At 38.1% G+C, this 25,938-nt stretch overlaps 1 protein-coding gene across 2 annotated transcripts in view; it reads right to left on the bottom strand.

Annotated features, from left to right (window-relative positions):
* LOC142342445 (uncharacterized) overlaps window positions 1-25,938 on the bottom strand; it is a 108,484-nt gene that overhangs the window by 44,950 nt on the left and 37,596 nt on the right. For both annotated transcript variants that reach the window (XM_075393771.1, XM_075393770.1), the window contains one exon: window positions 23,350-23,516. In XM_075393771.1, the coding sequence (XP_075249886.1) occupies window positions 23,350-23,516 (167 nt within the window). The remainder of the gene's footprint in view (window positions 1-23,349; window positions 23,517-25,938) is intronic.

A 25,938-nucleotide genomic window follows, 5' to 3' on the forward strand; every position in this document is an offset into this window, starting at 1 on the left:
TAGAGTACTTTTTTCGTATACCACCTAGGTCAAAAAATCTTTGCCCCTCAGACTGTACTCGGACAGTGACACTCCTCCTTAGACCCTCAATTCATTTGAATAAGTCCTTGACTAGGTTCAAAAGCGATTTATGTTGAAACACCATATAGCTAGTTTTTGAGCGCGAAATTTGACAACGTATAGAGTACTTTTTTCGTATACCACCTAGGCCAAAAATTCTTTGCCCCTCAGACTGTACCCGGACAGTGACACTCCTCCTTAGACCCTCAATTCATTTGAATAAGTCCTTGACTAGGTTCAAAAGCGATTTATGTTGAAAAACCATATAGCTAGTTTTTGAGCGCGAAATTTGACAACGTATAGAGTACTCTTTTCGTATACCACCTAGGTCAAAAATTCTTTGCCCCTCAGACTGTACTCGGACAGTGACTCTCCTCCTTAGACCCTCAATTCATTTGAATAAGTCCTTGACTAGGTTCAAAAGCGATTTATGTTGAAACACCATATAGCTAGTTTTTGAGCGCGAAATTTGACAACGTATAGAGTTCTTTTTTCGTATACAACCTAGGCCAAAAATTCTTTGCCCCTCAGACTGTACTCGGACAGTGACACTCCTCCTTAGACCCTCAATTCATTTGAATAAGTCCTTGACTAGGTTCAAAAGCGATTTATGTTGAAACACCATGTAGCTAGTTTTTGAGCGCGAAATTTGACAACGTATAGAGTACTTTTTTCGTATACCACCTAGGTCAAAAATTCTTCGCCCCTCAGACTGTACTTGGACAGTGACACTCCTCCTTAGACCCTCAATTCATTTGAAGAAGTCCTTGACTAGGTTCAAAAGCGATTTATGTTGAAACACCATGTAGCTAGTTTTTGAGCGCGAAATTTGACAACGTATAGAGTACTTTTTTCGTGTACCACCTAGGTCAAAAAATCTTTGCCCCTCAGACTGTACTCGGACAGTGACACTCCTCCTTAGACCCTCAATTCATTTGAATAAGTCCTTGACTAGGTTCAAAAGCGATTTATGTTGAAACACCATGTAGCTAGTTTTTGAGCGCGAAATTTGACAACGTATAGAGTACTTTTTTCGTATACCACCTAGGTCAAAAATTCTTCGCCCCTCAGACTGTACTTGGACAGTGACACTCCTCCTTAGACCCTCAATTCATTTGAAGAAGTCCTTGACTAGGTTCAAAAGCGATTTATGTTGAAACACCATGTAGCTAGTTTTTGAGCGCGAAATTTGACAACGTATAGAGTACTTTTTTCGTATACCACCTAGGTCAAAAAATCTTTGCCCCTCAGACTGTACTCGGACAGTGACACTCCTCCTTAGACCCTCAATTCATTTGAATAAGTCCTTGACTAGGTTCAAAAGCGATTTATGTTGAAACACCATATAGCTAGTTTTTGAGCGCGAAATTTGACAACGTATAGAGTACTTTTTTCGTATACCACCTAGGCCAAAAATTCTTTGCCCCTCAGACTGTACCCGGACAGTGACACTCCTCCTTAGACCCTCAATTCATTTGAATAAGTCCTTGACTAGGTTCAAAAGCGATTTATGTTGAAAAACCATATAGCTAGTTTTTGAGCGCGAAATTTGACAACGTATAGAGTACTCTTTTCGTATACCACCTAGGTCAAAAATTCTTTGCCCCTCAGACTGTACTCGGACAGTGACACTCCTCCTTAGACCCTCAATTCATTTGAATAAGTCCTTGACTAGGTTCAAAAGCGATTTATGTTGAAACACCATATAGCTAGTTTTTGAGCGCGAAATTTGACAACGTATAGAGTTCTTTTTTCGTATACCACCTAGGCCAAAAATTCTTTGCCCCTCAGACTGTACTCGGACAGTGACACTCCTCCTTAGACCCTCAATTCATTTGAATAAGTCCTTGACTAGGTTCAAAAGCGATTTATGTTGAAACACCATGTAGCTAGTTTTTGAGCGCGAAATTTGACAACGTATAGAGTACTTTTTTCGTATACCACCTAGGTCAAAAATTCTTCGCCCCTCAGACTGTACTTGGACAGTGACACTCCTCCTTAGACCCTCAATTCATTTGAATAAGTCCTTGACTAGGTTCAAAAGCGATTTATGTTGAAACACCATGTAGCTAGTTTTTGAGCGCGAAATTTGACAACGTATAGAGTACTTTTTTCGTATACCACCTAGGTCAAAAATTCTTCGCCCCTCAGACTGTACTTGGACAGTGACACTCCTCCTTAGACCCTCAATTCATTTGAAGAAGTCCTTGACTAGGTTCAAAAGCGATTTATGTTGAAACACCATGTAGCTAGTTTTTGAGCGCGAAATTTGACAACGTATAGAGTACTTTTTTCGTATACCACCTAGGTCAAAAAATCTTTGCCCCTCAGACTGTACTCGGACAGTGACACTCCTCCTTAGACCCTCAATTCATTTGAATAAGTCCTTGACTAGGTTCAAAAGCGATTTATGTTGAAACACCATGTAGCTAGTTTTTGAGCGCGAAATTTGACAACGTATAGAGTACTTTTTTCGTATACCACCTAGGTCAAAAATTCTTCGCCCCTCAGACTGTACTTGGACAGTGACACTCCTCCTTAGACCCTCAATTCATTTGAAGAAGTCCTTGACTAGGTTCAAAAGCGATTTATGTTGAAACACCATGTAGCTAGTTTTTGAGCGCGAAATTTGACAACGTATAGAGTACTTTTTTCGTATACCACCTAGGTCAAAAAATCTTTGCCCCTCAGACTGTACTCGGACAGTGACACTCCTCCTTAGACCCTTAATTCATTTGAATAAGTCCTTGACTAGGTTCAAAAGCGATTTATGTTGAAACACCATATAGCTAGTTTTTGAGCGCGAAATTTGACAACGTATAGAGTACTTTTTTCGTATACCACCTAGGCCAAAAATTCTTTGCCCCTCAGACTGTACCCGGACAATGACACTCCTCCTTAGACCCTCAATTCATTTGAATAAGTCCTTGACTAGGTTCAAAAGCGATTTATGTTGAAACACCATGTAGCTAGTTTTTGAGCGCGAAATTTGACAACGTATAGAGTACTTTTTTCGTATACCACCTAGGTCAAAAATTCTTCGCCCCTCAGACTGTACTTGGACAGTGACACTCCTCCTTAGACCCTCAATTCATTTGAAGAAGTCCTTGACTAGGTTCAAAAGCGATTTATGTTGAAACACCATGTAGCTAGTTTTTGAGCGCGAAATTTGACAACGTATAGAGTACTTTTTTCGTATACCACCTAGGTCAAAAAATCTTTGCCCCTCAGACTGTACTCGGACAGTGACACTCCTCCTTAGACCCTCAATTCATTTGAATAAGTCCTTGACTAGGTTCAAAAGCGATTTATGTTGAAACACCATGTAGCTAGTTTTTGAGCGCGAAATTTGACAACGTATAGAGTACTTTTTTCGTATACCACCTAGGTCAAAAACTCTTCGCCCCTCAGACTGTACTTGGACAGTGACACTCCTCCTTAGACCCTCAATTCATTTGAAGAAGTCCTTGACTAGGTTCAAAAGCGATTTATGTTGAAACACCATGTAGCTAGTTTTTGAGCGCGAAATTTGACAACGTATAGAGTACTTTTTTCGTATACCACCTAGGTCAAAAAATCTTTGCCCCTCAGACTGTACTCGGACAGTGACACTCCTCCTTAGACCCTCAATTCATTTGAATAAGTCCTTGACTAGGTTCAAAAGCGATTTATGTTGAAACACCATATAGCTAGTTTTTGAGCGCGAAATTTGACAACGTATAGAGTACTTTTTTCGTATACCACCTAGGCCAAAAATTCTTTGCCCCTCAGACTGTACCCGGACAGTGACACTCCTCCTTAGACCCTCAATTCATTTGAATAAGTCCTTGACTAGGTTCAAAAGCGATTTATGTTGAAAAACCATATAGCTAGTTTTTGAGCGCGAAATTTGACAACGTATAGAGTACTCTTTTCGTATACCACCTAGGTCAAAAATTCTTTGCCCCTCAGACTGTACTCGGACAGTGACACTCCTCCTTAGACCCTCAATTCATTTGAATAAGTCCTTGACTAGGTTCAAAAGCGATTTATGTTGAAACACCATATAGCTAGTTTTTGAGCGCGAAATTTGACAACGTATAGAGTTCTTTTTTCGTATACCACCTAGGCCAAAAATTCTTTGCCCCTCAGACTGTACTCGGACAGTGACACTCCTCCTTAGACCCTCAATTCATTTGAATAAGTCCTTGACTAGGTTCAAAAGCGATTTATGTTGAAACACCATGTAGCTAGTTTTTGAGCGCGAAATTTGACAACGTATAGAGTACTTTTTTCGTATACCACCTAGGTCAAAAATTCTTCGCCCCTCAGACTGTACTTGGACAGTGACACTCCTCCTTAGACCCTCAATTCATTTGAATAAGTCCTTGACTAGGTTCAAAAGCGATTTATGTTGAAACACCATGTAGCTAGTTTTTGAGCGCGAAATTTGACAACGTATAGAGTACTTTTTTCGTATACCACCTAGGTCAAAAATTCTTCACCCCTCAGACTGTACTTGGACAGTGACACTCCTCCTTAGACCCTCAATTCATTTGAAGAAGTCCTTGACTAGGTTCAAAAGCGATTTATGTTGAAACACCATGTAGCTAGTTTTTGAGCGCTAAATTTGACAACGTATAGAGTACTTTTTTCGTATACCACCTAGGTCAAAAATTCTTTGCCCCTCAGACTGTACTCGGACAGTGACACTCCTCCTTAGACCCTCAATTCATTTGAATAAGTCCTTGACTAGGTTCAAAAGCGATTTATGTTGAAACACCATGTAGCTAGTTTTTGAGCGCGAAATTTGACAACGTATAGAGTACTTTTTTCGTATACCACCTAGGTCAAAAATTCTTCGCCCCTCAGACTGTACTTGGACAGTGACACTCCTCCTTAGACCCTCAATTCATTTGAAGAAGTCCTTGACTAGGTTCAAAAGCGATTTATGTTGAAACACCATGTAGCTAGTTTTTGAGCGCGAAATTTGACAACGTATAGAGTACTTTTTTCGTATACCACCTAGGTCAAAAAATCTTTGCCCCTCAGACTGTACTCGGACAGTGACACTCCTCCTTAGACCCTCAATTCATTTGAATAAGTCCTTGACTTGGTTCAAAAGCGATTTATGTTGAAACACCATATAGCTAGTTTTTGAGCGCGAAATTTGACAACGTATAGAGTACTTTTTTCGTATACCACCTAGGCCAAAAATTCTTTGCCCCTCAGACTGTACTTGGACAGTGACACTCCTCCTTAGACCCTCAATTCATTTGAATAAGTCCTTGACTAGGTTCAAAAGCGATTTATGTTGAAACACCATATAGCTAGTTTTTGAGCGCGAAATTTGACAACGTATAGAGTACTTTTTTCGTACACCACTTAGGCCAAAAAATCTTTGCCCCTCAGACTGTACTTGGACAGTGACACTCCTCCTTAGACCCTCAATTCATTTGAATAAGTCCTTGACTAGGTTCAAAAGCAATTTATGTTGAAACACCTTATAGCTAGTTTTTGAGCGCGAAATTTGACAACGTATAGAGTACTTTTTTCGTATACCACCTAGGTCAAAAATTCTTTGCCCCTCAGACTGTACTCGGACAGTGACACTCCTCCTTAGACCCTCAATTCATTTGAATAAGTCCTTGACTAGGTTCAAAGCGATTTATGTTGAAACACCATGTAGCTAGTTTTTGAGCGCGAAATTTGACAACGTATAGAGTACTTTTTTCGTATACCACCTAGGTCAAAAATTCTTTGCCCCTCAGACTGTACTCGGACAGTGACACTCCTCCTTAGACCCTCAATTCATTTGAAGAAGTCCTTGACTAGGTTCAAAAGCGATTTATGTTGAAACACCATGTAGCTAGTTTTTGAGCGCGAAATTTGACAACGTATAGAGTACTTTTTTCGTATACCACCTAGGTCAAAAAATCTTTGCCCCTCAGACTGTACTCGGACAGTGACACTCCTCCTTAGACCCTCAATTCATTTGAATAAGTCCTTGACTAGGTTCAAAAGCGATTTATGTTGAAACACCATATAGCTAGTTTTTGAGCGCGAAATTTGACAACGTATAGAGTACTTTTTTCGTATACCACCTAGGTCAAAAATTCTTTGCCCCTCAGACTGTACTCGGATAGTGACACTCCTCCTTAGACCCTCAATTCATTTGAATAAGTCCTTGACTAGGTTCAAAAGCGATTTATGTTGAAACACCATATAGCTAGTGTTTGAGCGCGAAATTTGACAACGTATAGAGTACTCTTTTCATATACCACCTAGGTCAAAAATTCTTTGCCCCTCAGACTGTACTCGGACAGTGACACTCCTCCTTAGACCCTCAATTCATTTGAATAAGTGCTTGACTAGGTTCAAAAGCGATTTATGTTGAAACACCATATAGCTAGTTTTTGAGCGCGAAATTTGACAACGTATAGAGTACTTTTTTCGTATACCACCTAGGCCAAAAATTCTTTGCCCCTCAGACTGTACTCGGACAGTGACACTCCTCCTTAGACCCTCAATTCATTCATTTGAATAAGTTCTTGACTAGGTTCAAAAGCGATTTATGTTGAAACACCATGTAGCTAGTTTTTGAGCGCGAAATTTGACAACGTATAGAGTACTTTTTTTCTCATACCACCTAGGTCAAAAACTCTTTGCCCCTCAGACTGTACTCGGACAGTGACACTCCTCCTTAGACCCTCAATTCATTTGAATAAGTCCTTGAATAGGTTCAAAAGCGATTTATGTTGAAACACCATATAGCTAGTTTTTGAGCGCGAAATTTGACAACGTATAGAGTACTTTTTTCGTATACGACCTAGGTCAAAAATTCTTTGCCCCTCAGACTGTACTCGGACAGTGACACTCCTCCTTAGACCCTCAATTCATTTGAATAAGTCCTTGACTAGGTTCAAAAGCGATTTATGTTGAAACACCATATAGCTTGTTTTTGAGCCCGAAATTTGACAACGTATAGAGTACTTCTTTCGTATACCACCTAGGTCAAAAATTCTTTGCCCTTCAGACTGTACTCGGACAGTGACACTCCTCCTTAGACCCTCAATTCATTTGAATAAGTCCTTGACTAGGTTCAAAAGCGATTTATGTTGAAACACCATATAGCTAGTTTTTGAGCGCGAAATTTGACAACGTATAGAGTACTCTTTTCATATACCACCTAGGTCAAAAATTCTTTGCCCCTCAGACTTTATTCGGACAGTGACACTCCTCCTTAGACCCTCAATTCATTTGAACAAGTGCTTGACTAGGTTCAAAAGCTATTTATGTTGAAACACCATATAGCAAGTTTTTGAGCGCGAAATTTGACAACGTATAGAGTACTTTTTTCGTATACCACCTAGGCCAAAAATTTTTTGCCCCTCAGACTGTACTCGGACAGTGACACTCCTCCTTAGACCCTCAATTCTTTTGAATAAGTCCTTGACTAGGTTCAAAAGCGATTTATGTTGAAACACCATGTAGCTAGTTTTTGAGCGCGAAATTTGACAACGTATAGAGTACTTTTTTCGTATACCACCTAGGTCAAAAACTCTTTGCCCCTCAGACTGTACTCGGACAGTGACACTCCTCCTTAGACCCTCAATTCATTTGAATAAGTCCTTGACTAGGTTCAAAAGCGATTTATGTTGAAACACCATATAGCTAGTTTTTGAGCGCGAAATTTGACAACGTATAGAGTACTTTTTTCGTATACCACCTAGGTCAAAAATTCTTTGCCCCTCAGACTGTACTCGGACAGTGACACTCCTCCTTAGACCCTCAATTCATTTGAATAAGTCCTTGACTAGGTTCAAAAGCGATTTATGTTGAAACACCAAATAGCTTGTTTTTGAGCCCGAAATTTGACAACGTATAGAGTACTTTTTTCGTATACCACCTAGGTCAAAAATTCTTTGCCCTTCAGACTGTACTCGGACAGTGACACTCCTCCTTAGACCCTCAATTCATTTGAATAAGTCCTTGACTAGGTTCAAAAGCGATTTATGTTGAAACACCATATAGCTAGTTTTTGAGCGCGAAATTTGACAACGTATAGAGTACTCTTTTCATATACCACCTAGGTCAAAAATTCTTTGCCCCTCAGACTGTATTCGGACAGTGACACTCCTCCTTAGACCCTCAATTCATTTGAACAAGTGCTTGACTAGGTTCAAAAGCTATTTATGTTGAAACACCATATAGCAAGTTTTTGAGCGCGAAATTTGACAACGTATAGAGTACTTTTTTCGTATACCACCTAGGCCAAAAATTCTTTGCCCCTCAGACTGTACTCGGACAGTGACACTCCTCCTTAGACCCTCAATTCATTTGAATAAGTCCTTGAATAGGTTCAAAAGCGATTTATGTTGAAACACCATGTAGCTAGTTTTTGAGCGCGAAATTTGACAACGTATAGAGTACTTTTTTTCGTATACCACCTAGGTCAAAAACTCTTTGCCCCTCAGACTGTACTCGGACAGTGACACTCCTCCTTAGACCCTCAATTCATTTGAATAAGTCCTTGACTAGGTTCAAAAGCGATTTATGTTGAAACACCATATAGCTAGTTTTTGAGCGCGAAATTTGACAACGTATAGAGTACTTTTTTCGTATACCACCTAGGTCAAAAATTCTTTGCCCCTCAGACTGTACTCGGACAGTGACACTCCTCCTTAGACCCTCAATTCATTTGAATAAGTCCTTGACTAGGTTCAAAAGCGATTTATGTTGAAACACCATATAGCTAGTTTTCGAGCGCGAAATTTGACAACGTATAGAGTACTTTTTTCGTATACCACCTAGGTCAAAAATTCTTTGCCCCTCAGACTGTACTCGGACAGTGACACTGCTCATTAGACCCTCAATTCATTTGAATAAGTCCTTGACTAGGTTCAAAAGCGATTTATGTTGAAACACCATATAGCTAGTTTTTGAGCGCGAAATTTGACAACAGATAGAGTACTTTTTTCGTATACCACCTAGGCCAAAAATTCTTTGCCCCTCAGACTGTACTCGGACAGTGAGACTCCTCCTTAGACCCTCAATTCATTTGAATAAGTCCTTGACTAGGTTCAAAAGCGATTTATGTTGAAACACCATGTAGCAAGTTTTTGAGCGCGAAATTTGACAACGTATAGAGTACTTTTTTCGTATACCACCTAGGTCAAAAATTCTTTGCCCCTCAGACTGTACTCGGACAGTGACACTCCTCCTTAGACCCTCATTTCATTTGAAGAAGTCCTTGACTAGGTTCAAAAGCGATTTATGTTGAAACACCATGTAGCTAGTTTTTGAGCGCGAAATTTGACAACGTATAGAGTACTTTTTTCGTATACCACCTAGGTCAAAAAATCTTTGCCCCTCAGACTGTACTCGGACAGTGACACTCCTCCTTAGACCCTCAATTCATTTGAATAAGTCCTTGACTAGGTTCAAAAGCGATTTATGTTGAAACACCATATAGCTAGTTTTTGAGCGCGAAATTTGACAACGTATAGAGTACTTTTTTCGTATACCACCTAGGCCAAAAATTCTTTGCCCCTCAGACTGTACTCGGACAGTCACACTCCTCCTTAGACCCTCAATTCATTTGAATAAGTCCTTGACTAGGTTCAAAAGCGATTTATGTTGAAACACCATATAGCTAGTTTTTGAGCGCGAAATTTGACAACGTATAGAGTACTTTTTTCGTATACCACCTAGGTCAAAAATTCTTTGCCCCCCAGACTGTACTCGGACAGTGATACTCCTCCTGAGACCCTCAATTCATTTGAATAAGTCCTTGACTAGGTTCAAAAGCGATTTATGTTGAAACACCATGTAGCTAGTATTTGAGCGCGAAATTTGACAACGTATAGAGTACTCTTTTCGTATACCACCTAGGTCAAAAATTGTTTGCCCCTCAGACTGTACTCGAACAGTGACACTCCTCCTTAGACCCTCAATTCATTTGAATAAGTCCTTGACTAGGTTCAAAAGCGATTTATGTTGAAACACCATATAGCTAGTTTTTGAGCGCGAAATTTGACAACGTATAGAGTACTTTTTTCGTACACCACCTAGGCCAAAAATTCTTTGCCCCTCAGACTGTACTCGGACAGTGACACTCCTCCTTAGACCCTCAATTCATTTGAATAAGTCCTTGACTAGGTTCAAAAGCGATTTATGTTGAAACACCATATAGCTAGTTTTTGAGCGCGAAATTTGACAACGTATAGAGTACTTTTTTCGTACACCACCAAGGCCAAAAATTCTTTGCCCCTCAGACTGTACTCGGACAGTGACACTCCTCCTTAGACCCTCAATTCATTTGAATAAGTCCTTGACTAGGTTCAAAAGCGATTTATGTTGAAACACCATATAGCTAGTTTTTGAGAGCGAAATTTGACAACGTAAAGAGTACTTTTTTCGTAGATCACCTAGGCCAAAAATTCTTTGCCCCTCAGACTTTACTCGGACAGTGACACTCCTCCTTAGACCCTCAATTCATTTGAATAAGTCCTTGACTAGGTTCAAAAGCGATTTATGTTGAAACACCATATAGCTAGTTTTTGAGCGCGAATTTTGACAACGTATAGATTACTTTTTTCGTATTCCACCTAGGTCAAAAATTCTTTGCCCCTCAGACTGTACTCGGACAGTGACACTCCTCCTCAGACCCTCAATTCATTTGAATAAGTCCTTGACTAGGTTCAAAAGCGATTTATGTTGAAACACCATATAGCTAGTTTTTGAGCAAGAAATTTGACAACGTATAGAGTACTTTTTTCGTATACCACCTAGGTCAAAAATTCTTTGCCCCTCAGACTGTACTCGGACAGTAACACTCCTCCTCAGACCCTCAATTCATTTGAATAAGTCCTTGACAAGGTTCAAAAGCGATTTATGTTGAAACACCATATAGCTAGTTTTTGAGCGCGAAATTTGACAACGTATAGAGTACTTTTTTTCGTATACCACCTAGGTCAAAAATTGTTTGCCCCTCAGACTGTACTCGGATAGTGACACTCCTCCTTAGACCCTCAATTCATTTGAATAAGTCCTTGACAAGGTTCAAAAGCTATTTATGTTGAAACACCATATAGCTCGTTTTTGAGCGCGAAATTTGACAACGTATAGAGTACTTTTTTCGTATACCACATAGGTCAAAAATTCTTTGCCCCTCAGACTGTACTCGGACAGTGACACTCCTCCTTAGACCCTCAATTTTTTTGAATAAGTCCTTGACTAGGTTCAAAAGCGATTTATATTGAAACACCATATAGCTAGTTTTTGAGCGCGAAATTTGACAACGTATAGAGTACTTTTTTCGTATACCACCTAGGTCAAAAATACTTTGCCCCTCAGACTGTACTCGGACAGTGACACTCCTCCTTAGACCCTCAATTCATTTGAATAAATCCTTGACAAGGTTCAAAAGCGATTTATGTTGAAACACCATATAGCTAGTTTTTGAGCGCGAAATATGACAACGTATAGAGTACTTTTTTCGTATACCACCTAGGTCAAAAATTCTTTGCCCCTCAGACTGTACTCGGACAGTGACACTCCTCCTTAGACCCTCAATTCATTTGCATAAGTCCTTGACTAGGTTCAAAAGCGATTTATGTTGAAACACCATATAGCTAGTTTTTGAGCGCGAAATTTGACAACGTATAGAGTACTCTTTTCGTATACCACCTAGGTCAAAAATTCTTTGCCCCTCAGACTGTACTCGAACAGTGACACTCCTCCTTAGACCCTCAATTCATTTGAATAAGTCCTTGACTAGGTTCAAAAGCGATTTATGTTGAAACACCATATAGCTAGTTTTTGAGCGCGAAATTTGACAACGTATAGAGTACTTCTTTCGTACACCACCTAGGCCAAAAATTCTTTGCCCCTCAGACTGTACTCGGACAGTGACACTTCTCCTTAGACCCTCAATTCATTTGAATAAGTCCTTGACTAGGTTCAAAAGCGATTTATGTTGAAACACCATATAGCTAGTTTTTGAGCGCGAAATTACTCGGACAGTGACACTCCTCTTTAGACCCTCAATTCATTTGAATAAGTCCTTGACTAGGTTCAAAAGCGATTTATTTTGAAACACCATATAGCTAGTTTTTGAGCGCGAAATTTGACAACGTATAGAGTACTTTTTTCGTATACCACCTAGGTCAAAAAATTCTTTGCCCCTCAGACTTTACTCGGACAGTGACACTCCTCCTTAGACCCTCAATTCATTTGAATAAGTCCTTGACAAGGTTCAAAAGCGATTTATGTTGAAACACCATATAGCTAGTTTTTGAGCGCGAAATTTGACAACGTATAGAGTACTTTTTTCGTATACCACCTAGGTCAAAAATTCTTTGCCCCTCAGACTGTACTCGGACAGTGACACTCCTCCTTAGACCCTCAATTCATTTGAATAAGTCCTTGACTAGGTTCAAAAGCGATTTATGTTGAAACACCATATAGCTAGTTTTTGAGCGCGAAATTTGACAACGTATAGAGTACTTTTTTCGTATACCACCTAGGTCAAAAATTCTTTGCCCCTCAGACTGTACTCGGACAGTTAAACTCCTCCTTAGACCCTCAATTCATTTGAATAAGTCCTTGACTAGGTTCAAAAGCGATTTATGTTGAAACACCATATAGCTAGTTTTTGAGCGCGAAATTTGACAACGTATAGAGTACTTCTTTCGTATACCACCTAGGTCAAAAATTCTTTGCCCCTCAGACTGTACTCGGACAGTGACACTCCTCCTTAGACCATCAATTCATTTGAATAAGTCCTTGACTAGGTTCAAAAGCGATTTATGTTGAAACACCATATAGCTAGTTTTTGAGCGCGAAATTTGACAACGTATAGAGTACTTTTTTCGTATACCAACTAGGTCGAAAATTCTTTGCCCCTCAGACTGTACTCGGACAGTGACACTCCTCCTTAGACCCTCAATTCATTTGAATAAGTCCTTGACTAGGTTCAAAAGCGATTTATGTTGAAACACCATATAGCTAGTTTTTGAGCGCAAAATTTGACAGCGTATAGAGTACTTTTGTCGTATACCACCTAGGTCAAAAATTCTTTGGCCCTCAGACTGTACTCGGACAGTTACACTCCTCCTTAGACCCTCAATTCATTTGAATAAGTCCTTGACTAGGTTCAAAAGCGATTTATGTTGAAACACCATATAGCTAGTTTTTGAGCGCGAAATTTGACAACGTATAGAGTACTTTTTTCGTATACCACCTAGGTCAAAAATTCTTTGCCCCTCAGACTTTACTCGGACAGTGACACTCCTCCTTAGACCCTCAATTCATTTGAATAAGTTCTTGACAAGGTTCAAAAGCGATTTATGTTGAAACACCATATAGCTAGTTTTTGAGCGCGAAATTTGACAACGTATAGAGTACTTTTTTCGTATACCACCTAGGTCAAAAATTCTTTGCCCCTCAGACTGTACTCGGACAGTGACACTCCTCCTTAGACCCTCAATTCATTTGAATAAGTCCTTGACTAGGTTCAAAAGCGATTTATGTTGAAACACCATATAGCTACTTTTTGAGCGCGAAATTTGACAACGTATAGAGTACTTTTTTCGTATACCACCTAGGTCAAAAATTCTTTGCCCATCAGACTGTACTCGGACAGTGACACTCCTCCTTAGACCCTCAATCCATTTGAATAAGTCCTTGACATGGTTCAAAAGCGATTTATGTTGAAACACCATATAGCTAGTTTTTGAGCGCGAAATTTGACAACGTATAGAGTACTTTTTTCGTATACCACCTAGGTCAAAAATTCTTTGCCCCTAAGACTGTACTCGGACAGTGACACTCCTCCTTAGACCTTCAATTCATTTGAATAAGTTCTTGACAAGGTTCAAAAGCGATTTATGTTGAAACACCATATAGCTAGTTTTTGAGCGCGAAATTTGACAACGTATAGAGTACTTTTTTCGTATACCACCTAGGTCAAAAATTCTTTGCCCCTCAGACTGTACTCGGACAGTGACACTCCTCCTTAGACCCTCAATTCATTTGAATAAGTCCTTGACTATGTTCAAAAGCGATTTATGTTGAAACACCATATAGCTAGTTTTTAAGCGCGAAATTTGACAACGTATAGAGTACTTTTTTCGTATACCACCTAGGTCAAAAATTCTTCGCCCCTCAGACTGTACTCAGAGAGTGACACTCCTCCTTAGACCCTCAATTCATTTGAATAAGTCCTTGACTAGGTTCAAAAGCGATTTATGTTGAAACACCATATAGCTAGTTTTTAAGAGCGAAATTTGACAACGTATAGAGTACTTTTTTCGTATACCACCTAGGTCAAAAATTCTTTGCCCCTCAGACTGTACTCGGACAGTGACACTCCTCGTTAGACCCTCAATTCATTTGAATAAGTCCTTGACTAGGTTCAAAAGCGATTTATGTTGAAACACCATATAGTAATCTGACAACGTATCAAGTACTTTTGTATATCGTCAATCGCTTTCAAAGTCCTCTTTAATGAAAGCTTTTACGACTGCTACTAGTACCACTACTATAACTATAACAACAGCAACTACTACTACTACTACAACTACGACTCTTACTACGACTACTACTACGACTACTACTACGACTACTACTACTACTACTACTACTACTACTACGTAGCACTACTACGAGTACTACTACTGCACCAGACCGACTACACCAGACCAGACCAGACTAACAGACCACAAACCAGACCATAGACCATCGACCTACTTCAGATTTAGCGGTACCCGCTACTACTGCACCAGAAGCAACTAAAAATATGCCTCTGAAGCTAAAATAGGCATATTTTCCAATTATGGAGTATTATTTGAGGTTATAACTCACGTTTATTGATGTCTGGAATTCGCTGTTGTAAGGAAAGGATGTTGCAGCAATTACAATGACTTTACAATCAATCTGAAATAATGAAATGCTTCAATATGGAAGTTTATAAACTGGTCATCAAGGTACTGTTTCTCTCCTCAGGAGCTCAATCTGGGGTCAAATTTCCTGGCCAATTTCTCAAAAACGGCTGAACAAAAACAAACGCCCTTAGTACCGTTTGTAGCACAGCATGAGACACGCGTCATATTAAAAAATGAGCCCAATCGGTGCGTTTTTCAAGAAGTTATAGCAAAAATAAGGTACCGTACCAAGTGCCCTTGGAGGAGAGAAACACCACCTTCAGAGCTAAAATTGAACATCTAAACATCACAAAACGCTATATAAAGTATACATATTCTGAATCTACGTTAGATGAGCAATTCAAAACACTAATTTTGTCACCTGAAGTAACAAAATTTCAAGCTTTAAAACGGGTACCCAGTACAGGTACCCTGCTTCACCTGGTGAAAATTGGGGCACCTATCCTGGCTAATTTCTCAGAAACGGCTGAACGAAACGGAACGAGACCTATATCAAAACAAAGCTTAGCTCAAGCTGGGTCTAACAAAAAAAATCATCAAAATCGGTTCACTCTACAACGAGTTATTCCAAAGTAAAGGTACCGTACCAAATGACCAAAAAGCAAGGGTACTGTGGCTGCAGAGCCAAAATTGACCATCTAAACCTGCAAAAACGCTATATAAAGTATACATATTCGGAATCTACGTTAGACGGGCTATTCAGAACACTAATTTTGTAACCTGAAGTAACAAAATTCAAAGCTTCAAAACTGGTGCCGGATGGTGTCATCCGCTTCTGGGGCTAAAACGGAGGGCAAGTTTACTGGCCAATTTCTCAAAAACGGCTGAACGAAACGGAACGTATATCAAAACAAAGCTTAGCTCAAGCTGGGTCTAACAAAAAAAATCATCGAAATCGGTTCACTCTACAACGAGTTATTCCAAAGTAAAGGTACCCTACCAAATGACCCAAAAAGCGAGGTGACCTGATTTCAGAGCCAAATTTGACTATCATAATTCCGTAAAACGCTATGGAAAATATATATGGGGATACTCCCCACTAACAGAGGATTCTAAAACACTAACCTTTATTCCGCAAATCAGCTGTTATGTTGTACGAAATTTGGGTCACCCAAAATAGCCCAAAAATTCGACTTTTTTCAAATTTAAACATTAATAACTTTTTGATGAGACCGATTTGAGAAACCATTCAAATAGTGCAAGCAAGAGGGGTTCAGTGACGACAAAACGCGACCACTCCCGTTTAATTTGGTCCAGTACTTTAGCAGATATTAACAAAATACTGTCTTGTACCCCATTTTTTGGGCTAACACCGAAGCCCAAAATCTCCGGAACTGACGTAAAGCAACGTGAAACAGAGTTGCCGGCGTATTTGTGGGTGTAATTCTGGTCCAATTCCACGTTCTAGCTCACGGCAAACCTTCATCGTGAGGTGGGAAAAAATTTCCCACCTCACCATGAAGGTTATGATGTTTTGTGTGCTTTGACATAAAACAACATCCACAGAAATTTGATGAAATCGTGAAAAAAGAAAAATTGTTGAATTAATCCGATTATTTGATACAATTAGCTTCAACAACTTAAATAGTGTCTAGAAAACACAAAACGCAAGCCGAAAAACTGGTTCAATTGCGCAAAACACCACTCAGACATGAAAATTGAGAAGAGATTGGCCAAAATCGAGGTTCGGCGCATACAGGGCTAAATGTGACCTTCTCAACTCGATAAAACCATCTGAAAAATATATATGGCAACACTCCCCACTATCTGAGGAAACTAATGAACCCATATATGTATGTTTACTCGGGTATTCTGGGGTACAGAAACTTGGGTGGACACCAAGATGACCCAAAAATCCTACTTTTCTTAAATTTGTCCTTGAATAACTTCTAGACCAGGGCGTGTCAGTGTAATCACTACTCATCAAAAGCAAAAGGTGTCTCGTACAGATAAAATGAGCCGTTATAGGTACAATATTGTCAATGCACGACGATACAGTTGTTCAATTAAGCAAAACACCCCTCAGCCCAAAATTTGAGTACGGATTCGTTTTTCCGCATTCATCATTGAATAACAGTTCTAAAGAATATTTTTCAAGACTATCACTAGCCATTCCAAAGAAGAACGTCTTAATAGCAACAGATCAAGCCAATAATCATTCGTTTTGACCAAAAATTCATTGAGAAATTCGAAAAAGTACAAAACATTAAGTTCCTTTCTCAATGTGATAAAAACAAGTTCTTTCCTCCAGTTTTCTGATTAAGCCGACGTAAGGAATCTATCAACACTGTATACAAGGAGAGTTCAGGAACAACAAAATGCGCAAATGGCCGTCCCATTTAGTACAGTACTTTTTGAGAAATCGTCAAACACATGAAGCGTACCTCCGTCTTCTAGACCCCAAATTCTCTCAAAATTATGCAAAACGACTAAAAACGGTACCAATCGGACACTTGAAAACATAATTAAAGTCCACTGAGTAGTTACTGAACATCCAAGACACCCACTGCGAAGTGAGAAAAAATTCTAGAGGCCAGGTTATTTTCTGTGTTTTGTTAAAAAAAAAGACAAAAGACCTCTAACTAGAACTTCTTGATTTCGCAAAGAATGAAAAATTGATGATTTCCCAAAAGCTAAGTTTTGGAAAACTTCAGGGACTGAAACAAAGCCAAAACAACACAATTTGCAAGCAACAATAACCAAATTAGATGAAGAACTATATCAGAACTGAAAAACAATTAAAAAATATTTTTTTAAAAAATTTTTAAGGTTTACAGCTTAATAGCTTTCTGTGCAGGCCAATTTAGACACAAATTCAAGACCGCAGACATTTGATAAGCTTACAGTAAAAAAATGCGACAATGATTGGCCAATTTGGCACAGTAGTTCAGGAAAAATTCTCAGAAACAAAAAGCGTGCCCTCAAATATGTAATTTTTTTTTTCATTTTTCCAAAGTTAAACATTAATATCTTTTTGATTAGGGCAACTTGATAAACCAATGAACACTGAAAGCAATGGAAGTTTAGGATCAGCAAAACGCAACAATGCCCGTACTATTTGGTACAGTAGTTTCGAAGAAATCATAAAACACATGAAGCGAACCCCGAATTCTGGGCTAATAGGAGACCCCCAAATTCTCGCAAAATTATTCAAAACGACTAAAAACTGTGCCACTCGGACACTTCTGAACGCAATTCCAGTCCATTTTGTAGTTACTGAACACCCAAGATCTCCACTAAGGAGTGGGAAAAAATTCCCACCTCGCCCTAAAGGCCAGGTTGTTTTATGTGTTTTGATAAAAAAAACCTCTAACAAGAATTTCATGATTTCGCAAAGAATGAAAAATTGATGATTTCCCAAAAACTAACTTTCGAAAAACGTAAGAAACCGAAACAAAGCCAAAATAACACAATTTGTTAGCAACAATAACCAATTAAGAAGAAAAACTACATCAGAACTGAAATCCAATTAAAATATATTTTTTTTAATTTTTAAGATTTACAGCTTACTAACGTCCTGAGCAGGCCAATTTAGATACCAAATGAAGACAGCAAACACCAAAAAAACCTACATTCAACACAATGACACTATGCTTGGCCAAATTGGCGGAGTAGAGCAAGAAAAATTGTCAGAAACAATAAGCAAGCCCAAAAAAAATTAAGGTTTACTTCAACTTTTTCAAGTTTAAACATTAGTAACTTCTTTTTAAAGCCGAGTTGGGAAACCAACTAAACACTGCAAACAAGGTCATTCAGTGTTCATCAAAAAAGACAATGGCCGTTCAATTTGGTACAGTAGTTTTGGAGAAATTGTCAAACACATGAAGCGTACCCGCGAATTTTGGGCTAATGGGAGACACCAACTTCTCAAACAATTGAGCAGAACGGCTAAAAACGGTGCAACGTTGACAATTCTGAACGTAATTCAAGTCCACTTAGTAGTTATGAACACCCAAGACCACTACTGTGAACTGGGAGAAAATTCCCACCTCGCCCTTGAGGCTGGTGTCTTTTGTGTGATTTGACAAAAAAAGATTTGGAACAAGAATTATTAAAAGCACCACAGAACTGAAATGCCATTTTTTGAAACAGTTTTTTTCTTTCTATGAGATGAATTTTAGGATTGGTTGAACGAACTAATATATCATTTTTACAATTAGTTTGTTGCGGTACATTGCAAAATATCAGAAATAAAAAACTCCGAATGTTGCTTTCTCTTTGTCCCAAAAAGAAGCATTACCTAGCATAAGATCAAAAACGAAGTTAATGTTTGATTTACCAGAAAGCCAAGGTTGATTTTCTGACACCAAGATTGAACAATAAATCGAATGAAAGAAGAACAAAAGATGAATTTTCAAAAACACATCGATTTTTCTTAATGAAAACACTTCAAGGACATTAACATTAACAGCTATCAACTGAAGGCATCATGGGTTAATTTAAATCTCCTTAGGAAGATAATTAGACTTCAAATTAATTGGAATTTTTTTTACTACAACAAGAACATGCTAAATTACGGACAGGATCAGTAAGAAAAAGTCCCAACTGTTTGTTTCTCTAAAAATAATTTGTTTTAATGAAAGATAAGAGAAATATTGAAATATTTCTGTTTTTATTAGATAAATTGAACTTTAAAAAGACGGATTTGATTGCCTCGAGTAATTTCTATTTACTTGTCGGAAAGTTGTATGTGAATTCAAAATCTTGCAAGACTCTTGCAAGATTCTTGCAAGATTTCACATTCAAAAGACGTTGACGAAAAAAGTCATTTATTTTCAGTTTTGCTGATCAAGAATTCTGATATAAGTCATGATATTTGGTTTTCAGTTAGTTTTAGCTACCAAAAACACATAAAGATTTTTTCCGGAATTCAAAATCTTGCAAGATTCTTGCAAGATTTTGAATCCTGGCTATTTTTTTTTCATTGAATTAGGCTTCGTAACTTGTTCAGTAAACAAAAACTTGCTTCAAAGATGTTTCCTAAAACACTTGTACCCAGATTTATTTTTTGGCCTTGATTGATATCTTGCAAGATTCTTGCAAGAATCTTGCAAGTTTTGAATCATCTTGCAAGATTCTTGCAAGATTTGAATCCGCTCATCACTAGGGATGTGATTGTTTGAGATAAATTGGCGACTGATTGCTCGTGTTGAATAAGTTTTACCGATCATTTGATTTGTGTTTCATAATATCGAAATAATCGAAAATGGGTGCGGTTTAATATCTTTTGGAGTTATATCAAAATTATGTCTGTTTTCAATTTTTTTAATAAGGAGGTTGTTATAATCTTTTCTGTAGAGAATTTTCAATTTGATAAAAAAAATGATACTCAAACAAAAATTTCTGCTCAGAGCAAAATTTTTGACAAACTTGAGATGGGTTTCGGAACTTTCTTTGGTACGAACAGTCTCGCACGAGCTGTTTTGATGAAACTGCTTGATCATGAAACTAGAAAAGTTCACTTGCAGTTATGCAATGAAACAAATCACAACTAAATCCAGAGTAAATTCGGCTACAATGAATGAACGAGTGCAGACCTCATTTAAAAAGGAATAAATGATATGATATGCAGCCGAAAGCGTTTAATAAGCAACAAGAGTTTTTTAATCAGGAGGAGTTTTGCTCCGATGCAAGGCGGTTATTGTGCCGTGAACTATCAATAAAAAACTGAAATTATCAAATATAATATTGGTGACAATTTAATGATTGGTTTGTAACATTATTTGTCTTTCAGAACAGACTCTTCAAATGCGCAACAATTTTCAAGAGAGATCTGTAAAAATGAAATTTCGTCTAATGAGAATTGTTTCCAGAGACATACATTCCATTAAAAGTGGTAAAAATTTTGATCTCATTTGTAAGCAACACTCTAGTTAGTCGCATATTTCCATAAATGTAGTTTTCGAAGAAGACATATAAATACTATTCAAGAAATTTTGTTGGGGTGACATTTTAAAATGCACTGGTTAATCACAGTCTATCAAAATAATATAGAACTCAGTTATTCTTCTATCTAGAACAAAGCAATTATTAAGCTGAGCTTTTGTTAGACTTCGTCTTTCATCTCTGATAGCATAAAATGGTTGTGATCTAATTTTTTTTGTGAAAAATTTCGAATGTTTATCTACGTAAATAGTAAACTACTTTTAAGTTTGAAGGGTTCATTTACACCCAGGTTCAGGTCCTCGTTTATGACGCGGATCAATTTTGTGATCAATTTTGAGCTCACACAGGGGGTAAGGTGCTTTCAAAAATACACGACGAGAAATTTTTTTAACGAGAAACAGGAACGCACCAGTTTTTACGATCGGGTCAAGGTCTGGATCATGAACATTACTGATCTTTCCGAGTCTTTTCATAATTTGTTCGAGCCAAAGTCTGTATCATATCGCATTTTGGTCTGAACTGGTCTTTTCATAAACGTTTTTGAACGAGCTCATGAACGCACCGAAAATTTGAGTAAGGCAAAAATGAGCCTAGGCATTTTTGGTCAAGATGAGTATTTTCATAGGCAAAAATGGTCTTGATGGGTATATTCATAAGTATTTTTGAACGAGGACCTTAACCTGGGCATGGAGTTCATAAGTGCTCAAATTGTATACATTAAAAAGATCAAAAAAGAATCCAACTTTTCCTTTTTTTCAAATATAAATATTTTTGAGGGTTCCTGGTTGGGATCATATCCCATCATACAGGTGAATCCGAATTCGAAAACGCCTTATTGATGACACTGCATATTCAGCCGTATAAAACAGAAGCCATCCCGGGTCGAGACCGAATGGTTAACTTGTAAGAACTTGCATGTTTCTTGCAAAAGATGGTTAACTTGTAAGATTTAGCACGTTTCTTGCAAAAGATGGTTAACTTGTAAGAACTTGCAAGTCGAATGGTTAACTTGTAAGAACTTGTAAGTCGAATGGTTAACTTGTAAGAACTTGCAAGGCGAATGGCTAACTTGTAAGTTTCTTGCAAGTTCGTTCCGGTCGAGCACAACTCTTATTGGTTAATTCAATTTAACATTCAGTCATTTACCGTAGGAAGCGCGTGGGAGTCAGTTGCTCTGTTTGGATAACATAAAAAAAATTGCCCTAAGCAGACAAAATGATTTTTTTTGAATATTATCAATTCAAGAGAGTTCCTTGTGCAATTCCATTAAAAACTGTAGATCTCAATTAGCTTCCTCACGATCGGTTTTTTAAAAATGTTCCCAATATATTTACTTTGATTGAATTTTCAAATTCATTTGTGAGTATTTTCTCAAAATAATTTAGTGGCCTTTTATACCCTTTTTTACAATTCAGTTCACACTTTTCCAGATTCTATATTTTCCAAACATTCGTTTACATTCAAATATTGCAACGTTTTATTTACGGTTTAGTGCGTATGTGTGTGTATGTGTGTGCGTGCGTGTGTGTCTATGTGTATGTGCGTTTTATGTGTGCGTGTGTGTGTATGTGCGGGTGTGTGCATGCGTGGTGTGTGTGTGTGTGTGTGTGTGGTGTGTGTACTAATGGTTAACTTGTAAGTAACTTGTAAGTCGAGTGGTTAACTTGTAAGAGCCTTGTAAGTCGAATGGTTAACTTGTAAGAACTTGTAAGTCGAATGGTTAACTTGTAAGAACTTGTAAGTCGAATGGTTAACTTGTAAGAACTTGCAAGTTTTTGGAAGAAAAACTTGCAAGGCGATGCATCGCCTTGTAAGTTTCTGCCAGAAACTTGCAAGTTCTTACAAGATAACCATTCGGCCTCGACCCGGGATGAGATATTGATAGCGTCTAGACTAGTGTGATGTGTGACCATTGAAACTCAACTTCTCGTCTAATAAAATACCAAGATACTTGATTTTTACAAAAGCTTTCACTCTTGCCAAAAGTTATTTTAAACTTTGGTGATTTTACTGCGTTCGCCTATCGCAACATTCAAACTAATTCCTTAAATAAACACATCTATTTTTGCTAAAAGAATCGCTAGAAATGCAATTTTTTCTGGAAGAAGTGAGAAAATTCGCATGTGAAAACAACATATAAATATTGTAAGAAAATATGTGAAACAAAATGACTTTTAACTGATTTTTGGTGTATCTCCACATGAGAATACTGTGTGTTTTCAAGTGAAAAATCGTTTTATTACACGAAAAATCTGGGCTTTTTCACACGATTTTTCGTGTGAACTACGCAAACAAAATCATGAGATTAAAGTTCAGAGAATCGTGTAAAAATAAATGGTTCGTCATGTAACTGGGAGTTTTCTCGAGTGTCACTTTTCCCCCGAAAGACTGTGTGGCAATATACGATTTTTAAGTGATTCACAAAAGAAAATTTTAGTGTTTGGGCTGAAGGATATGATTATCTGTAATTGTTCACCTGGTATGATTCCTCCTGGATATCCTGCAGGTGTTCTTTGTGCAATTTGTCTCTCTTGGAGCTAACGTTAGTCCCCTTCTGACTCGCATGACTGGCCCTGCTGTTACCTGTCTGTGTGGCATTTGATCTCTTCGGTTTCTTACTTGTTTGAGTGGCAGCGGCCGTTCCTTCCAAATTGCAACATGGTTATCGAAACCTACTCTTTTTTTTAGGCTTTCGGCTCATAAATAACGCTCCCTTTCTCATCATTTCAAAAATTACACCACAAAATAAAAGGATTCAATGTCTCTTCTGCTCTGGAAGAAGTTGATCTCAATCTTCTGTAGTTTTAATCGAAAAGTTTTCCGTCACTATAATTACGTATGGAATTTGTATATATGATGCTTCTTGCGTTTGAAGTCGAACATTGCAAAAAACTGCTTACATTTTTGTTAAGTTCGGTCTTTATGACTAGAATCAGCTTACCAATTCTGTGTTCTGATAAAGGTGTCCATTACAGTGCCATACTCTGACAATGAGGCAAAAAAATGTTTTTCTGAATTTCAGTTCCCAATTTCTCATGCAACTTTCCCTGCAGCTTCAGCATAACTCAATCTTAGAGTCAAAATGCTAATTCTCCCTAGGTCCGGTTTCTTATTAAAACATTGGTTTTAGGGAAATATAGTGAGATCTAGAATCAAAAGTATGGTGTTTAAACAAAAAATTAGAAATAAATCATGAAGCTCAAGAAGCAAAATAAAAATTATAAACATGGTCGGCTTCGTCAGTAGCTAGCCATGGTTTAGTGAGGCTAGCTTTAGCTTAATGTAAGGGGCGTGAGTTGAGCGCAGCGGGGGGCGTGCACCGGGGGCTGATTTTGTGGGAGGGGCAACAGTGTGGGCGGGGAAGGAGTGTGGAGGCAACAGTGGGGTTCAAGGTATTTTTGCTGCACGGGGTGATTACGGCCTGAACGATGTGCAGAGGTGGAGATTGGGGGTGAAGTGAGAGGGGGGTCACACAAAAGAGCAACGTTCGAAAACAGTCGCTTACTAATTCATGAACCGAATTGAAACTATTGCACTGCTTACGTAAAAATCATGGCCAAATTCGCGTTCGAATCTGAAATTTGTTCAATTACTGACGAAAAAATGCGAAACATTCTTACTTATTTCCATATAAAACTTATTGAAAAAGACGACCAAATAGTTTCTCTGACTAACCAAATTAACGAACTGGAATCCAGAGTGATTCAATTGGAGCGGTATAGTTCCAAAGACACAATTATTATAAATAACCACCCTTTGCAACCTGGTAACGCCAACATAACGGATCAAATTCTATTTTTCTTTAACAAATGCTTGAATTATTCGATGTCTCCGGACGCAATCAAAGCCTGTCATCCCTTGGGTAATTGGAAAGGTAACACCCCCCCCCCTGCGGTAATTGTCAAATTTATTTACTACAACGATAAAATTGAATTATACAATCGTCGACCAAAGCTCGCAAATTTTAGGAACCCACTAAATGGTAAGCCCGTATATGTGAGAGAACGTCTCCCCCAACATGATTTGGCTATTCAAAAGCGCGCTAACGAGCTGGATTTGGTCACCACGACCTACAAATGTAGGGTAAAACTGTTTTTAAAAACTGAGAATGCGCGTGTAACACAACCTGTTGATAGTGTTAAAGCAGTTGAAGATCTTGAACCACGGGCAATAAAGAAAATATCTCCTAATCAACGCAACCAAGCCAACAACTGGAATACTAAACAATTGTCAAATCAGCGACGACAACAAACGACCTGGCGATGTAATTGAAATTGATAATTTTGACGAAATTTATCATATGGGAGCAACACCAGCTGAAAAAAAAACTTAATGACAACAATACTCCACCCAATAGATGATTGTCCAAACATTAAATAACGCGGCTTAAAAAACAGGCGCAGTGTACACTTCCTTTTCGACTTCGTGTTTTCGTAACAGTTTTAAAATCAAGTAAATGGACAATCATCTATTACTTGGAAATGGATAAACACTCGAAAGCGCTTTTGTTTATAGACGTGCAATCCCTAAGATCCCATCATGACCAACTGTGCTGTCAACTAGAAACCCTCAAAACCAAACCAGCTGTAAAAGCTGTATGCGAAACCTGGCTCACTGATAACGATCCCATAGATAGGTATTTCATAACAGGGTATCAACCATTGATAGTAAAAAATAGAAACGACAAAAAAGGAGGAGGCGTTGGCTTTTTTGTACGAGATGATTGTAAGATAATATCTAATTATTTTTTTTGAAGAAAATCTGGAACATCTACTCCTATCCAAAGAGAGCGGAAAAAAGCGAATAAATTTCTGTGTTCTAAACAGGCCTCCCTCGGAAAAAATTCAAAATTTCCTAGAGACTTTTGAAAGTTTTTTGTTCAATATAAACGCGATGAAAGAGAAAACTATTATTTGTGGTAACTTTAATATTGATATCTCTGATGCATATCGTCAACAGTACCAAAACTTGATCAATTCAGTTAATTATGAAATGCAAAACATAGAACCTGCAAGAGTAATTAAATTCACGAGCAAATCTATCGATCATTTTTTGTCAAAACAAT

Source organism: Convolutriloba macropyga, chromosome 7, assembly GCF_964194025.1.
Source record: "Convolutriloba macropyga chromosome 7, txConMacr16.3, whole genome shotgun sequence".
Classification (NCBI taxonomy): Eukaryota; Metazoa; Xenacoelomorpha; order Acoela; family Convolutidae; genus Convolutriloba; species Convolutriloba macropyga.